The following is an 18187-nucleotide window of genomic DNA, read 5'->3' as shown; positions in this document are numbered from 1 at the left end:
AATTACAATTACACTCGGCTTTCCTTGCCTTCAGCTCTCTCCAAATAAGAGGGAAGTCGAATGGCAGAGTCCTTGTGGCTCAAATTGAACGTAATTGTCTTTCGCTTCCCATGTATCTCGCCATCTCTAGTTTCCTTTGATCTCCCTCCTCGAATATGTTTGGTTTTATTTTGTTCTGTGGTTGATTTGTGTATCTATTTGGATTTACAAATTGTTTTTGGCTGCGCAGTCAGCGAAATGGGGGGTAAAAAGGATATAAGTGTCGGAATATTTTCCAAAGAAAATGCCTGGAAGTATCTTAACCAATAAATCAAGATAGGTATTTTAGATATTAACAGGAGAAATACAGTTGAGATGGCATACATCGTTTGATAAATGTTTAAAATTTGATAACAAATATATTTTATCACATTCATATAAAATTACATTTAAATTAATGTCTGATAAGCACTTTTTATGTATTTTTAAAATTTGTGATCAAGAGTATTTGAAACAGTTCAAAATGTTTTTCCCCATAAGAAAAAAGCTCCTTCATTTATTTTGTAACATTTTTAAGAATATATTTCGTTAATAAAATTCTTGAGCAGTTCGCAAGTTACATGAAGAAATCATTTAAATAATAATAATGGAAGAGGGGTTCTAGGAATTTTACATATTTTTTTAAGATTTGAACTTTTCAGGATTAGCCAAAGATGTTTCGACCATATATTTTAGTAAGGCAGTTAGGACTCCTTTTTTCTTGCAGTGCCCGTCTGGTACCGCCATCGATTTGGTTATGTAAGCGGCGGTGGATTGGCTCGCAGGGAAATTACATTTGTAGGTCGTTTAGGCTCGGCGCCCCTCACTCCCTTCCCTCCTCGCTTCGCAGACTTCGCACATGGCCCTGTCAATATTTTGCCAACTTCAACGCCAAACTGTTTGTCGATGGGGTATCCCCGGAATCCCCCCCAAAAAATCTCTACGTCTGTCATTTTTTCCTGGTACTTACGGCTTTAATGTGGCCCGAGCCGATGCTGGCTTGGGATTTGTTTACTGAAGCGCGAATCTGTTTTATTTTTTGCTGTCGTGCGTCTTGTTTTCCTGCCGCTTCCCCCCGGACAATCCGGTTTATCTGTCTCACGTGTTTGTGGGACATTTGCCTTTGAGGGGATTTCCCCAATCACCCGCCTGGGCTGCCTATCCCGTCCATCAGCCGTGTTGTAAAGCTTTGACCCACCGACAATGCCAATCATCACGCATACGCCGTGTATCCGTGCGCGTGGCTGTTTTTATACCGCTCCCACTTCCAGGAATTTTCAAGAACTTACGAGCTGCTGCCCAGTTAGCCTGGCCATATTGTTATTCCGCATTTAGCATAAATGCCCGCTCGGCTGCTTTCGATTCGGGGCGTGTGTGCTCCTGCCAGTTCTTAGATAAATTTAATTACAAAATGCAATTATTTTCGGGCCCGCTCGAGTGAAGGGTCTGCAATTGAGTTTTCGGTTGCCAAACCAATCGGTTTTTCGATCAGTCTGGGAAATGTAAATGAAAATGCACTACTTTAAGGGGGCAGACGTGCAAGCACAGGCCGCCTGGCTTTTCCTTTCTAATTCCACAATTATGCTAACGCAGGGCAAAATGGAAATTTCGTGTTTGTGTTTGCCTTGCCTTTTCATTATTAGGCGGGGGCTAGAAAGTGAAACATTAATTGTGTTTATCTCAAATTCCATTTCCAAATTGCCTCTGCGGCTGTTTCAATTAGTCGGCCAATTAACACTTTTCACAGAGGGTCTCTTCGAGCTAAGTAACCCAGTCTGGGATTAGGCATTCTGTGTGCTTAACCCCAAATTGGCCGGCGTTCATCAATCGTTCAATCGCTTCTGACCCGGCCAGAGAATAATTGGCCACTTTCTGGATGGCGCTTCCCCCTCGCTTCTTTTTCCCCCCATTTGAGGTCAAATTGTCAGTTCACTGGCAGTTGCCTCTTGGCCAAGGACTGGCTAATTATATTTGCTCTGCCCCAAAGCCACACATTACCGAAGAGCCACTCTATAATTTTGCAACTGGGAAAGGCACTGGCTAAAAAACAAGATGGCAACGTGGCGAATACGCAATGTGTCACGGCAATTCATTTGCTGATTAGCCGCGGCAAATTGTTGGCAGCCCGGAGAAGGGATGGGAAAAAATGGGGGAGCAAGCAAAATACTGCCCAGGGCCAGTGGCCGGAATAATAAAGCCACAAATAATAAACAACCGAGCGTGTCCGCGTTCGAGTCCTGCCATGTAGTCCTGTTGTCTCCGCGTTCCTGCTCCTTGCTGCCTAGGCCATTCCGCACTCCTGCTCGCAGTCGGAAATTTCAATTTAAAAGCTTGTAATTTTTCAAGGCCCCCAACCATCCCCCCACTCTATACCCACAGGGGTGGAGGGCTTGTTCATGGGTCTGGTGGCCTGGTTGTCACCGCGCTTCAGCATCATCATCCCCGGCTGCGCATATGTGAGCCGTAGTCCTGGCCTTCTCCGTCAGCGTCCCCATTCGCTCATCCATATTGAATAGACAGTAAAAGTTGGTCTAGGAGAATTTTTCACGAGCTGCCAGCCGGCTTAAAGGTTCGAACTCGGATTCCAAATTCCACTTGAAAGTTGAAAGAAATATGTTAATCGAATTTCAGAAGAGCAAATGCGTTCACTAGGGCACTTATGTCTGAGCTCAGGGATTAATGCTCATAGTTGGCTTTGCATGGCTTATTTAACTTTTCAGAGCAGTTTTCCTTTTTTATTGTTAAAGTTCAAATTCAATGGTCATATTTACTTTTCTTGCCTATCTTGAATGGAAAATAAGTTTTCAAGAATGCTAAGACAGCAAAGGAAAAATGGTTAACTTTTTTTTTAGGATTTTAAAACATTTAAAAGAAATTTAAAATGCTTTAAAATGTAAACAAAAATTAAAACTTATTTGTTCAAAGCCCTATAACTTTCCTTGAACTTGAACCCACATTCAAAATTATTTGATATATAAATACATAAAATATTGTTAAGGTGATGGTCTTTTTTTCTCTAGTTTGGCATCACCTTTTTCTATAGTAGGAGCTTTAGCTGACTTTTTTGTATACTCCCTATACCCTCATTCATTCATTTATTAAACACGATTCTAACATTAAGTACCAGAATATGTTTTCTTCAAAAATTCATGGAAAATGTAAGATTAAGTGACAGTTAATTGCCTTGCAAACTATTTCATTTAGCGAAACTTCACTGTCCACAGAGCTAGTTGTTGTTTGCCAGCGTTGGTTGGCTTCTTTGTTGGCTTGTTTGTTTTTTGCCAGCTGCATGCAGCCAGGCATGAAATCTGTGCAACCTTCCCCTCGGTCCCAGCCCTCCATTGCCCTAGTGCGCCAGCCAGAGGGCTAAATGTCCTGGACCCGAAAGCTATGTGTTTGGTGCTTTCAGAAACAAAACTACCTTCGATGTGTGTGTGCTTGCTGGGCGCTTTTGCGCCAGTCAATGGCGAACGGCGGCATACAATTTCAGCTAAAAAGAAAACAAAACTTGGCAACTTGAACCATAAATGTCGGGCAAGTCAGACGAAAGACAGAGCACACAAGTGCCCGAACCCCCGGCGCTGGTATAAATACACTCGAAGGCTGGCATTTTCATGGCTGGACGCCAGAGCGAAACTAACGTGCGGACGACACTCATACGCCCCGTTGTCGCTGTCTAATATGTGTCTGACTCGCCCATCGCGCTGGTTTTATATAGTTTTCCGAGCTGCCAAGTAGCGAATGCCTGAATGTAAATTTTGGGAAAGCAGGAACCCCCAGGGCAGGCAAAACACCTCACTTCGCCGCTTCCCTACCGAATTTCCACCTCCATCTGCCATGCTCCAGCCAGAAATCCCAATCCTCTTAGGCCGTCGCCTTGTTAACTTGTCGCATTATTAACGCTCATCGCTCGTCCTGGCATGCTTTGTCTTGACGGCTTTTGTTGGCCCGGCTATTTGCGCTGGAAAATTGTACTCAAGTGCTAATGTTGCGGGCCGTGGAGGCAGATAAGGTCATACATTGTGCTCAGCCAGACAATGCCAGACTGTTATTCTTCGGCAGGTCAAGTGGGATGGCGGGCAAAGACGTATGTCGGTATCTGAAAATATAGCCACCCACCATACGTCCATAGGCCCATGGGCAGTCTGGCAAAAACAATAGACTTCAACTGTCATTCTAGGCTAGGTGTATCGAGAGTGTTTTTCTTAGATAAGCAGTGTGGCCCAGGAGGCCAGACGAAGTCCTCTTGATGAAGCCACTCAAATTTCGGTGCTGCCTGCAAGGATAACACTATAGGTGGCTGGGAGCTAGGTTTCCAGGCAAATTAGCCACAAATTTGTTGATGAATCAATGAGTTTTTAATTAAAAACCAATATAATACATTGTGTTTAGATTTGATTTAGGCTCCCTTTCTTTTCAGCAAAACCAAGCTAAAACAAATAAATAATGCGGAGTACTTTCAATAATACTGCGTAATTTATTATTAGTGCTTTCAGCTATAAATATAGATTATTTATGGACCAGTCTTTTATATATAGTTAAAACAAAGTGGTAAAAGTCCAGGCAACCATTTAAGCAACAAAAACATTAAGGCATTTCAATAATGCCACATACTTTTAGAAATACGTTATTATTTATTATAAGAGCTTTCAGCTATAAATGCATACGACCACTCTTTTATAAACAGTTTTGAGAGGGGATTTCTATAAAAATAAACAAAGCTTTGAACGATATTTTTCACCCTCATAAAGGAAACGAAAATCATAAAGACTTATAAATAAATGTATTTCATACCTTTAAATATATTCTTGGCTAAATGTATCGAGAAAATACAATTACTAATCATTTCCGAATCTTCTTTAATCGAATAGCAAATAACATTTAATTAAAAAATGGGAAATGTTAATGTAGAGCAAAATCAGATTTGTTAATTAACCAAAAAAGTACGAGGCTTAGGCATTAAAAGTGAAGTGCCAACATTCGAAATTCAAAATTCCCCATCATCGTCTTAAGGCAGCTCATACCAAATCCCACTTTGGTTGATTCAGACAAATTAGGAGGAAATTAGCCCAACGCCTATCCAATTCCAGTCCCGAAATCCTGGCCCACACACTCTGAGACAAAATGCGGCATGTTGACAATTAGTCCTTTAAATTGGGCCTCCTACGATCCTGAGTTTCTGAGTTCCTGTGGTCCCCCTGTGTGTTGGGCTTGTGTAGCGCTGAAATGAAATTGATTGTACTTCTCGCTGCCCCACTGGGAAATCTTGAGGGGGAGTCGAAAGGTGGGTGATTGGAGGGCGGTTGGAGGAAGCCAGAGGTCCGTGGGTGGTGTTTATAGGTGTGGCAGGCAGGATCTAAGGGCAGAAGCTGAGCAGCTCGTTAGCTGGAGGTGCCTTTTGGTATTTGCCTTCGTGGCCAGTGGACAATGAGACGCAAAGCCAAGTAATTAAGACAGTGACAAACACTCAACGGAACCACTTAGGCGGGAGCAAAGCAGGCAGCCCCGCACGTCAGACAGAGACGGAAAGGAGGCCAAAGGACAAAGGTCAGCGAGCCACTTGGCTCGTGTTTATGCGCCTTTTATGCTGCAACTTCATTAAATTTCACTTTTATGAGCGCAAACAAATCGTTAAAAACCTCTCAAAGCTCCTGCACAATGGAGGCCACGCCCCTCAACCGCCCCGAACCGCCCACTTCCCCTTTCCCCCCTCCCCCCGCGTCAGGGGCAGACAACTCGGCCAGGAAATGTAGCCGGACAACGGTTCTTTTAATTACTTTCTGCATAAATTTGCACTCGCTTACGCTCTCTGGAGATGTCTGGACCAGCTGGACGCTAAATGGGAAACAAATTTGGCAGATACAGGCGGGGGCAAAATAGTAGGGAAAGTGGCGAAGAAAATGTCTGCCAGAGATTCAAAAAGTTAGGCAACCTATCATGTTTCACTTCAATTTAATAAGCGTAAAAAAAAGGTTATATGCACAATTTAAAAGAATAGCCTTCGGCTTAAAAATTTTTACTTTAAATATCTTCTCAATAATTTTCCTACTCAAAATATTTTTTTTTTAATTTAATTTTGTTTCATAAAACATTTAAAAAATACAAACTTAAGACATTAAAGCTAATTCTCCGGAGTTCTAAAAATATATTTTTAATATTTATTATTATAAACAAGAATGCTAGTAAGAGAGAATTACCAAGATTAAAGACTTTTAGTTAGACAGGTAGATACTCAAAATATTTTCCATCAATTTTGAGATTTTATAGGGAAAGGAAATGATGAAGCTTCTGGTATTTACGAGTCTATAAAGGCAAAACGCTTAATCTAATTAAAGTTTTAAACAATTTCGAACCAGCAATGATAAATGGTTTTCCCTAAAACACTATTAACTTGGTCTCAACTGTTATGTTTGTTTCCCAGCTTAGAGCTTTGTTTTTCCCGAAAAAAGAAATTATGCAGAGGAAAGTGCAAAGGCGAGAGGTTCTCCAAATGTTGGCCCATAAAGGGAGTTGGTCGCGTTCGCACTCGCATTCGCATTTGCTTTCGCTTTATGCGAGGCACTTGATGGCAAGGCAGGGATCCTAATGCTCCTGTGGAGCTCCTCCGTCGCCACCCCATCCTGCCCACCACCGACGCACATGTGCGAGAGTCCTTTGGGTGTTGTAGCACATGCTGCCGTTCGGCGGGGTGTTGTCCTGCCCTGCGCCCCTTTGGTGTTCGCTGGCAAATTGTTATTTAATTATGGCATCCTTGCCGCGATGCTGAGACGCCGTGTGTCCTGATGTCCCGGTGTCCCGGACCGCAACCAGTCACGTTCGGGCGTTCCGGTAATGGCGAATAAATCAACAGCGGAAGCGTTGCAAGTGACGTGCCACCGATGTGGTCGCCCGGCTCCACCTGTCCTGCCCGGGATGTGTCGTTTATCGTCCTTTGCCCCGCCCCCACCCCCGGCAGGACTCGGAGCGCGAAATGATTGACTTTAAAGTCAAATTGCGCAATCTAAGCCAAAGGCGTGCCGGAAATGACTTGCAGCCGAGGCACAGACACGGGTTTTGGCCAGCACAGAATCCCTCCCGGCTTCCAATCAGCGGCGGAGCTTGCCGTGACATTCAATTAACTCGATTCCAAGAGTGGAGTGGAGCTCCGAGCTCCTGGCCAAAGTGGCCAATGTCTCTTGCATTCCGGATAGTATGCGGGAGGCGTGGGGGAGCATTTCGGAAATTAATACTCGTGTCATCTGCTGGTGGTGGTCTCAAGTTTTGCGGTCTCCTGGTTCTGTTAGTGGTTTCAGTTATAATAAAAAAAACAGTCTGTAACTTGGACAGTTTCAGCTTCTTTAAAAAGTTTTTCAACTTTCAACCTTTAAGTTTTCCATATAAGGTTACACTTTAAATACTTTCCTTTTTCCAGTTTTTACTCGGAATTCTCTCGATTTTACAGATTAAATGATTAGTTGTTCTGAATATAGAATAAGGCAGGTGATTTAACAATAAAATAATTTACATGTTAGTTTTTAAAGTTCAACCTTAAAGTTGCTCAAGTTAATACCACTTCGTATTCCTTCTCTCTCCCTATGAAGTCTCATGAAATTATAAAATTCACCTAAGTTTAAGGACAAACAAAACATTATTAGCTCGCAGATTCTATTAATATTTTAGGCCCACGAAAATAGATCATTAGACTTATTAAACATAGATACGTAAAATAGGTAATCAATCTGAAGATATGGCAATTAAATTCTGGATGACAGACACACATCCCTCACTAACATCTATCTCCGGAATTTTCCCAGCTCAACTTTTTGTCTTACTCGGCGCGTGACTCTGACATCCATCTGGAGCTGACAGCTTCCGGCTGTGATTATCAAATCAAGATATAATTGCTTCGATGCCCCATCGCCCCAAAACCATTACCCTCATCAGGAGCGGAGCTGCCTGGTCAGTTATTTCAGATTTCAGAGCCAAGCAGTTGACCCAGATACGACATCATAATCATTTATCCTCCGGATTTGCCCAGGGTTGGCAGGTAGCAATCACCGATGTCTCAGGACTGCCACCTCGTAAATAGTTTTCGATTGCCGGCGAGCAAATAAGTCAATATTAAGTTAGCCGATAAGTCGCCTTTTGTGGCATGTCCCTCAGCTCGGCTCCGGGTTTTGGCTGCGCAGCAATTTCTTATCCTTTGTCAAGGCGACTGTCGCACACAGAGCAGCCCGCCTGCCTGCATGTGAGCTTGAGTTTGAGTTCGAGTCCTGTGTCCTGCGTCCTGCGTCCTGAGAGTGCTGAAAATGTTTTCAAAATCCACTCAAGCTCACTTAGGAGTCACCGCCGACAGCAGGTGGAAAAGGGGGTGGTGCTCAGCTGAGACATTCAACTTTATGCTGCGAACATTCTCAGGGATTCCGGGGATTACCCTGCCCCCGTTTGCACACCAATAAACTTGACAGTTAATCCGTAATTGATCTGGAAAAAGGTACGATTATGATAATGAAGCTAACAATGGGAGTGCTGATGGAGCTGAAAGTGACAGTCGGGGAACATCCAAGTCCGAAGAGAACTCAGAGAGTGACCGAAAGTAAAGCTCCTTGTTTATGCGCACTTTCCTTTGGTTCGTTTGAGGTCGCCATTTTGCCAGCCACATGAATTTAAATTTTTATTCGACAATAATAAGGGAAAGAACGTGTCAAGACAAATGTCCTTGGGGGTTTAGGGGCCTGGGAGCTGGGGAAATTCGTTTATGGAAATGCGTAAAACGCCAAGAAATTCGCAACTTACCTAAGCACCCATAACAGCAGATCATAAATAAAACAATATCATCCATATGAATGCTTACGTAGCGTGTGTGAAAAGTGGGAATGGGGGGTTCAGCAGGTTTTCCGGGGCCCTAAGAGGTCCTGCGACAAGTAAGCAAAATGTTATTTGCTTCTTGGCACGCAATTGCCAGACACAAGCAACGAGGCAGCTGGGAACACGTGCAGGTCCTGCCAGGATATGTAAATCGAGGCGTGTGTGAGCACGCTCGTGGATATAACCATGTTCGTTATGTTCGCCCCCATCCAGAGCCCCGCAGGATGGGGATAGTGCAAGTTCTGGTGTAAGTGTAAGGAAGGACGAAGGCAAAAGCCAGAGCCGAAGTGAGAAATCCAGCAGCCAAAGGACTACGCCAGAAGCATACAAATGCCAGCCATGGCGCAACTTTTCATAAGCGGCACTTGCGGCTTACAGGCAAAATAAGCGGGGCAACAGCACCGGCAAAGAAGAAAGGACACCCAGCTCGCGCCACAGCAGCAGCCCCAGCAGGAGTCGCGAGCAGCAGCCACAATGGAGCAGGACTCTGCAGCGGGTCCTGCCAAGAAGAGCGGCACCACCCTCTCCGTCGACCGGGCCGCCTTCCTCCTGCTGCGCGTCAGGAAAGTGTTCAAGAAGAAGCGGCAGCAGCGCAAGGAGCGACAGTAAGTCGAATGTTTGCCATTACTTAGCCACCGCGGGGGGTGGTCGGGGCCTTGGGCGGCTCTTTCGGGGGAGTAGCCACCCGGATTTGCGGATTTCCCACGCAATGAATTGTCAGCCAGCCGAAGGCAAACAGAGTTAACAATCTGTTTGAACGGCGGATTGGAAGCGGATTGGGCCGCAATCAAAAGCGATTTAGTTGCCAATCAATGAGCTCGGTCCGAAACTAAATCCAATTCTAGCGATTATTTCATTTGGTTCCCCTGAAATGCATTTTTTAACTACTTTTAACTTTAACTTTTCATGGTTTACTTACAGTTTATGATTTTTACTTTTATCTGCAAGTTTTTAATCAACAAATTATGATAAACTTTGATTTGCTTCGTATTATTTAATAATTTTAATAATTAGTAATTCTTGGAGAATGATTATTTTATTAATATTCTTTTAAATTCAATTTGAAAAATTGGAAGCATAGTGTACGTATCACTTGATTTTTGATTTAAATCTTTACTCATAATGTTATAGTATTTAATTCCTTAATTTCCAAAATATAGAGAATATTATCACAAATGTTTTTCGTTCGAATATCTATCAATAAATACACATGTGAAGACCTAAACAGCTCTCTCAACAAAGGATTACTTAGTTTTCTTTCTACACCCATTCACGAAGCGAAATAAAGAAGATTTTCCTTTGAATCAAGAACACACAAATAAGCTAAGAAGATTTGCTACCAGCACATCACAATAAATAAATACAAGCAGTAAATATATATTTCAACAGATTATTTTTGCATATTAAATTGTACATTTAACACATTTTAATCCCACCTTTTTGCTTGAAATAACACTTAGTTCTCAGCCAGTTTGGCAGTGGCAGAATGTAGCAAACACCCCATTGAAATTTAAATTCCCCCAAAATCTTCAGGCTTTCAGACACCCAATTTGGGAATTCCTTGGAATCTCTTTAACTCGAGAGTGTGAGCACTCCAAGCAGCCTGTGGAAGCGAAAGGAAAGCAGCTTTTAGGTGCATTTCAGCCGGGTTCAGTTGGGTTTCGGGCATCGCACTTGCAGGTCCGGATGCAGCGGAGCACCCTCGAAGTTGCTGATAAATAGCTCCTCCCGGAGCCTCAGTGGTTAAGTGTATTTTTTGGGCGTTCGGGGCAGCTCCATGCCGAGGGGGCGTGGCGCACCAATCTCGATTCCCATGCACGTCCCGCCGCCATTGCTCATTTGTTTGGTGGGAAAGCTGCTCGGAAAAGCAGCTCGTTAGAGATTCGCAGCTATGTTTATCCGCAATTTCGCCTGCTCCGCTTTATTGCTTGTGCTGCAAGGGAGGAGGAAGGAATTTTCGTCATTCCCTTTTCGCCTCACTGCATCGCGCTGTAATGAAAATGCTTTTTATTTCCCGGCATTCGCATGCTCAAGGAGCAGGGCGGGCTGAAGAATGCCGAGCGGCAAACTCAATTAGGCACGAGCCCGCTTCCCTCTCGCCTGAAGTTCACCCACTTGTCCTGAAGTTCGCGAGCCCACTGCCAACCCTTCTTAGCCCATTTTAAACGGGGCGTGGCCGGGTGTCCTTTGGGCCGAAAAGGGCCGCCTTCCGATGATTTGATTATACGTACAACATTTGCTCTAATTATGCACGCACATGTAAACACAGCAGCAAATGCAATTACACGGCGCCCTCAAACACACACATCCCAGGGATTACAGGGCGCACACACTGCGTATGCGTAATTTGGCAAAGCCTTTCGGCTTAGTTGGCCTTTTACACACAAAACGAGGCCCAAATGAGACAGGAATGCCGTCGTCGTCGCTGATGTTAATATGGTTGGGTAATATGGCAGGGAGATCTGAAGGAACTTTATTAGTTTTCCTGCGAGGCATGCATATAGGAATGGGGATAATCTGCGGAGAGTAATTGATTCATTAGAGGTGCAACGCAGTCGAGTGATTCTCCTTCTTATTGCTTATGATCCCCACCCTCTGCCGCCCGGCTCATTAAATAACACCTCTTCATTATCAGGGGTGTAAACTTTTATGCAGGCCCCATCTTAAAGCACTTTTCCCGGCAATTCCGGCAGCATGTTAACCTTTTTTCACTCCTTCAGTGGGCTTCCCCTGCCCTTTGCCCCGCCGCTGGGTAATGTACGATTTACGGTTACGAGTATTTCACGTCAATTATGTAGATCCGCTTTGAGTTATGCGAGTGGGCTGTGCCGGGTCGCTCACCCCCGGGGCAGCCCCTCTCGTGGACGGCTTTGTTGCGTTTTCGGAGCTCCCTGCTGCGACCTGTAACAGCTTGCCTTTAGTGGGTGCTGCGGCATTATTCGCCCCGTATGGGTGCCTTTGTGCCCGCCACTCAGCACTCCCGAAAGCGCCGCCGGCAACCCCAAGCCTCTCCAGCTGCACGGCGAAAATATTTTCCCAAATTAGGCAGTTCACGGAAATTTTGGCTTATCCTATCTCCTGAATAGGGGTCACCTAGTGGGGTCAAAATATACTTACAGTTGAACTTCCGTAACTCAAGCTACCATCGACCAGATACAAAAAATTGATTATAGTTGTCACAAATTATATTGCCTCATGTCAACAATGTAACTTTGAGTTAGCAAAGTTCGAGTGACAGATTTTCAACTGAATGTACTTCATAGATATACCTGGTGAAAATCAGTCTGATTTTGATATAGTGACTAGTGTTCTGATGTATGTATAGATTGATATATGGTTTAAAAGAAGAAAGTTTTAGACTCCATTAAATTAACATTTTGTAATAACATTTTACGGAATTCGTATTAATATTTTTGACACTTTTCCTAAAGTAAAAATATATACTATAATATCTACTAAAATGTAACTCCTTGCTTAGTACAGAATAAAATATGAACTTATTTATTTATGTATCTCTTATGTTTTTATAAATAATTATTTTAGTATTCTTATTTTTACTTTAATTTATTTTCAACCCAATGAAAGTGTTTACTTCTTTATCGTTCCTTAAACTTTAGAGTTTTTTTAGATTTTTTTCCTCAATACAGGATTTCCTTATTTAGTATACAAATAATCATTTAGATTTCTGTTTTTTTCGGTGTGCTGTAAAAACAAAAGGCGTGTTGGGCCCTCCAGCGCCTTAACTTTTTTCGCCAAGGCATTATGTAATTTCGCCCTTATTTATGTGTGGACATTGTGTCGCGTGTTGCTCTTTTGGCAGCTTTAACCAAGTATGCCGGCAGTCCTCTCAAGTTGTCCGCTGTTGTTTCGTCGCACTCCGTCGGTGGCAAGGACGCAGATAAATTGCTTACACGATTCCTTTGCCTCTTGGTGCAGGGCTGCAACTTTGCAGCAGTTTCCGCCACGACGGAAGGGGAAAGGACTAAGTGCGGGTGCAGCAATTGAATGTGTTGTCCCTGGCTGGGATCTTGTAAATGCCTCTGGGTGGGAAAAACTTTGCTGATTTCTGTTCGTTTGCCAAGCTGCCAGGCTGCTATCATCATCAATATTGCAGGGGGGGATTGGGGCAGCCGTGGCAGATATTCAGGCGCCTTGCCTTGGCAAAATGTCAAAGTCAGAAATAAATCAAATAAAAAGTTTTCCATTTTTTTTTAGCATACACAGCTATCGTATTCCCTTTTTTTTTTGTATTGCACTCATATATACATATAGTTCAATTGGTGGGTGGCTGGGTGGGTTGCTTGGAATGGGTTGCGGAACTGCTCCATCAGCTCGACAATTGCTGGCGGAGATGGTGGCGGAGGGGCTGGGGGAGCCAGAAGGACAGACGCATCTGGTGTAGGCGTCAAGTTGGGAATCGAGTTCGAGTGCCAGGAATTCAATCACACATCAGGCTGCAGGAGTAGCGAGGCCTCGCCATGCAAAAATCGGGGACCGGGCTTGCCAGCTGTCGCCGGCAGCGAATGATATGGGGATGGCTTTGCAGGCCTGTGAGGTGTGGAAAGTAATTTCCACACAACAATCAAATGTAATTCACATGCGAGCGCAAAAAATGCGCAAAGCGACAGCTGACAATCGCACTCTTTCAGCGCACAGTGGGCGCAAGTAATAAACAAATTTAATGCCTGACATTCGGGTGGGCCACAAAAGTGTTTCTCAACCCAGTAAAAATATCAATAAAATCAGGAATGGATTAAAGTACACCGCACAACTTTATTTGCTTTTAAATTTTGCTTTACTGAATTTGTATAAAAACTTACATACGATTTCTTCTAAAAATATAAGTGAAAAATGAAGTGAAAACCGACAAAATGAGACTTAAAATACAAAGTTTGTTTTCTCTCTTTTTCCAACTATTAAGTTGAGCTTTTGTAAGATTAAAGAATAACTGAATAAATGTATCTTTCCAAGCAATTTTAGTTGATGTTAAATTCCTCAGACAGACAACAAGTTAGCATCTTAACAAGCACTAAGGAATCGTTGCTAAATTAAAATGTATTTGAGTAGTAGTAGTATTTGAGTAGTACATGTTGAACTGCCAAAGTGACTCTCGTAGAAGTGCCACCAAGAACACAAGGCAGTGTAAAACTTTCGAAAAATAGCCCCCATCCTCGCTCAATGTGCAAAGGAATACATAAGTCCTGGAGGAGGGGCGGTGGGTGCCAGGGGGGCCTATGCAAATGAAACGGAAATGGCATGGAGCTGTGCAATGAGGACGGGAAATAATTGCATTTGCTTGCTGACACTCCCGACTCGTCGCACTTAATAAATAATAGCATTAACTTATTATTGTCACTTTCTTCTCGGGCTCTTCCGCACCCTTTACTCACCCCGTTCCACCCCTTTTTCACCCCTTTTATCCTGTTCATTTCAGAGCCCAGCAAAGTGCCGCCGCCGCCGCCGCGGGTGGTGCAGGCGGAGTGGGCGGTGGGGCAGGCGGTGGTTCCGGGTCGCAATCGCGACCGGGCAGCCGCAAGCTGCCGCCGCCATTGATACGGTCGCGCACCCTGCCCGCCATCATTGTGCCAGGACTTCCGGTCGTCTCGCTGCACACGGACAAACAAACATTCCAACTGGGTGCGTATAAGTGTATATACTTGCCACAGCCCTCGAAATGGGTTAATTACAATGAAATCCGATGGAACAACAAGCTCATTTTCCCCACACATAGATAATTTACTGTAAAATCGAATTTCAGGAGTTAATGTCGCATAAATAATAGTGGGGAGAGAAAGGAAAGATACTTTTTGTAGAAAGTGCATTAAAATGTGTCAAAAGGTCTATTAAAGATTTAAATTAAACAAGAGATGTTATGTAATGATAACCTTTAACTTGGAAAACTCTATTTTATATTTTAATGCATACAAGGCTTTTTACATCTCGTGTTTTAACCACAGTTTATGTACTCAAAGAGTAGAACGGTTTAATTGGGATAGCGTAGAAATTGATTGATTCTAGTTGAGCCCGTAATCAGGCCAAGGGCATCCAGTAAAATCCATGTATATGCATTTTCCTGCCTGATTTGAGAGCGGCTTTTAAGGGCTTATTTGCCTGCCCAGAACACCAGCTCTTGAATGCCATCGAATGCCTTTTTAAATTGTGAATTGCCGTTCCCACACAAAATAATTTTCCGGAATGGGCTCGAAAACATTTTCATGTGCACGCCACCAAAGGCCAGATTCGATTAACTAATTGACCAAAGAGCAGGGAAAATATAAATATAATTTCAGCGCTGCAATGTGTGCTACAAAAGTTATACAGGGGAAAGCTGGTCAATTATATTACGAGAATAAATTAAGCAATAAAGTATTTTAAATTGAGGGTTTAAGTATTTAAAATACCAACTCAAGGCTCAATCGGATTTAATTGTAATGGTTAGACGATTCCCAAAAAAGTTCTTAAAGTCAAAAGTATGTAAAACTATAATGAAAACGCTTTGCACAATTTCCTGTGGCACTGGGCACCCACATGTATGTGGGCTTGGCATATTGTGCCAGCAGAGTGTGTAATTAAGAACTTTTGACAGGTTTTCAGCACGAGTTATGATTAATATAATGAAAGTGCATTTAAGCCACACACGACAACCTACATATATGGGCATGTAGTAGCTTTCATGTGTACTAACCCACTTGTTTTATCTGATTGTGCAAACTATTCACCCGCACAGACGAGCGCTTGCTGGGCAGCAAAAGCCGCAGTGGCAGCGCCAGCGGTCATCGGTGGTCGCTGCTCACACGTGGCAGCAACAACAGCGCCAGCAACAACAACCCCGCCAGCAGCAACAACAACAACAACTCGCATTTGGCCAACAACAACAACACACTGATGGTGAAGTCACTGAATTTGCCAAAAGACGATAGCAATTTGGTCTATCGCCGGAAGTCCTCGGGCAGCACGCCCCACCAGCATCAGAGCTCGCACCACCATCCGCACCACCACCACCACCACCTGCAGCAGCAGCAGCAGCAGCAGCAGCAGTTGCATCAACAGCAGCAATTGCAGCAGCATTTGCATCTGCAACATCTGCACCACCTGGGCGACTCCTCGCTGTTCCAACTCTCCGATGACTTTGAGTGCCACGCGGACGGGTCCCTGCTGCTCAGGTGGGTAATAATTAAATAAGAGAAGCCTCATTAGGGACTTTAGTCGTATTAAAAGTGGCAGTGGAACGTATTATCCTTTTAGTATCAAGGGTAACAAACATTCCTTCTTCTTTAGCAAAAGCAGAAAGGTTATAAATTATGCCTCAGAAAAGGTAATATATTACCGTCATAATCTAACAACATCCCTACAGCCAACAAGTTCTGATTTATGGCACTAGATTTAGGGGGCAGCTCATTATTATTTGAGAGGACTTAATATAATAATCTAGCTTTTGTTTATAAAACAAGTTCTAGCAAAGGTTTAGGCAAAGCAATACTAGATACTATTTATAAGGTGGTGTTGGGGATCAGGATCTGTAATATGTTATAATCAACTAAACTCTATAAAAAATTGTATTTTAATAGAACATTTTAACTGCATAAAGTGTTTAATATTAATTACCATTTATCTAGTACACATAGTATTATAAGGATACCCCTTCCTCTTACAGAATCCCAGCTCCTCATGTGGTGGCAGCCCGAGCCTATCGACTGGCGGCCCGAAAGCGAGCGGCCGCCTCCTCGGAGGCCTCCACGCCGATGTCCCGGGAGCACACCCTGCACGAGATGCCCCTGGCGGAGTCGGCCAGCTCGGGATCCGGCTCCGGCTCCGGCTCCGGCTCCGGCTCTGGATCGAGCACGACCTTCACACGGCTGGCCAAATTGCTGCATCAATCAAGCGCCCTGGCAGGCAGGTCCAATCTGCAGCCACCGCCGTCGGCTGACAATGCGGTCCAGAGCCTGGGCAGGGGACTGGGCCTGGGGCTCGGCGACGAGGCGCCACGTCGTCTGTCCTGGGAGAGGTGCGTATACGTAATTTACAGCGCAACATTCCCCCCGGCCACCTACTCCTCCCGCTCCTCCCCCTGCTCCACCACGACCACCGCTGTCTGCGCTGTCAACTTTCACCTTGACTGCTGACTGCTCTGGTGGCGAACTGCTGCAATTAGCTAATTTCATTTGCGCCCTCGAGCTGGAAAGCTGATCTCGGTCGTGTGTCTCTGGGTCCGCCACCTAATGGCCGGCCATGTGAGGACGGTGGGACCGTTGGAGGGATGGTCTGATGGTCAGATGGACGGGTGGACTGGATGACAGGACAGCAGCTTGGTCTGCCTTCGAGTGCCGCATTTGTCTTCATTCGTTACGGTTCACGGCAGGCTAATGGAGACACATGCAGTCGCAAGACTAACACGCCCGGGGCATCTCCAGCCCCTTCCAGCCACGTCCCTTTGCCACGAAGCTGGCTTAATTAACGTCACTCCCGCCACACGATAAGTTGCACAAATCAAACCCCAGCTATTTGACTTGCAGGTGGAATTAGGCGGACTTAGATGCCCCCTCCTGAAGGCAAAAGCAGCCTCAAGGGGAAACCACTAAAGCCATAGTCCCAACAATACGTTTCAGTTAGCATTTAGTTCATATGTTTCCATTAATTAGTGATAACCTTCAATAACTTTGGTTTAAGTACTTATTTCATGGTATAAATAATTTTAGGGAAAGTACTTTTCTAGAAGAAATATGGATAAACTACAAGATACTCTTCAGAAAATATATAGTTATATTTATTAGATTAGCATTAATTAGTTTGTTTTTGTTTAATTGTTTGGGGTTGCTAGGCTTGTCTTCAACTACGGCTTGGATTTCGGATCAAGAGTGACCTTACATCCGGCAATTACGTCAATTTCCTCAATAAAAACAAACCCAAAGCAACGCAATTAAACGAAATCCGACTATAAAACACCACGCACTGAGTTAATGGTCGTGGCAGAAAAACAACAAGCTGAGCTAAGATCACTCTACTTATGAATTTCATCTCAATGGATTATGGTACATTGTTAGGGAGGGATATTCTTAAGTGTCCTTTTGCAAGAGGTTCATAAAATGTTGTGTGTCAAATCTATCGTAAAATAAAAACTCCTTCAAGATTATGGGATGCCACGGAACTCTTTAAGGGAATCAGCAGAGAGAGTCTCGAAAGAAAAGGCAGTATACCAGAAGCTCTTCACTTTAGCTGTTGTTTTGCTTTAAGATGCTGAATTCGGGAATATATTATATTTGCGCATTTTTGATGTGGAATCTGTACGGAGTGGTAAAATCGGAGAATAACACAGATTTACCAA

At 43.9% G+C, this 18187-nt stretch overlaps 1 protein-coding gene across 1 annotated transcript in view; it reads left to right on the top strand.

The window, feature by feature from the left end:
* LOC108031525 (uncharacterized) overlaps positions 1 to 18187 on the top strand; it is a 48314-nt gene that overhangs the window by 5316 nt on the left and 24811 nt on the right. The window contains exons 2-5 of the mRNA XM_017105049.3: positions 9079 to 9470; positions 14300 to 14502; positions 15593 to 16028; positions 16520 to 16870. Of these exons, the coding sequence (XP_016960538.1) occupies positions 9340 to 9470; positions 14300 to 14502; positions 15593 to 16028; positions 16520 to 16870 (1121 nt within the window). The 5' untranslated portion in view covers positions 9079 to 9339. The remainder of the gene's footprint in view (positions 1 to 9078; positions 9471 to 14299; positions 14503 to 15592; positions 16029 to 16519; positions 16871 to 18187) is intronic.

This window comes from Drosophila biarmipes, chromosome 3R, assembly GCF_025231255.1.
Source record: "Drosophila biarmipes strain raj3 chromosome 3R, RU_DBia_V1.1, whole genome shotgun sequence".
Lineage (NCBI taxonomy): Eukaryota > Metazoa > Arthropoda > Insecta > Diptera > Drosophilidae > Drosophila > Drosophila biarmipes.
The sequence above is the reverse complement of the archived record's forward strand: the minus strand, read 5'-3'. Positions and strand labels throughout refer to the sequence as shown.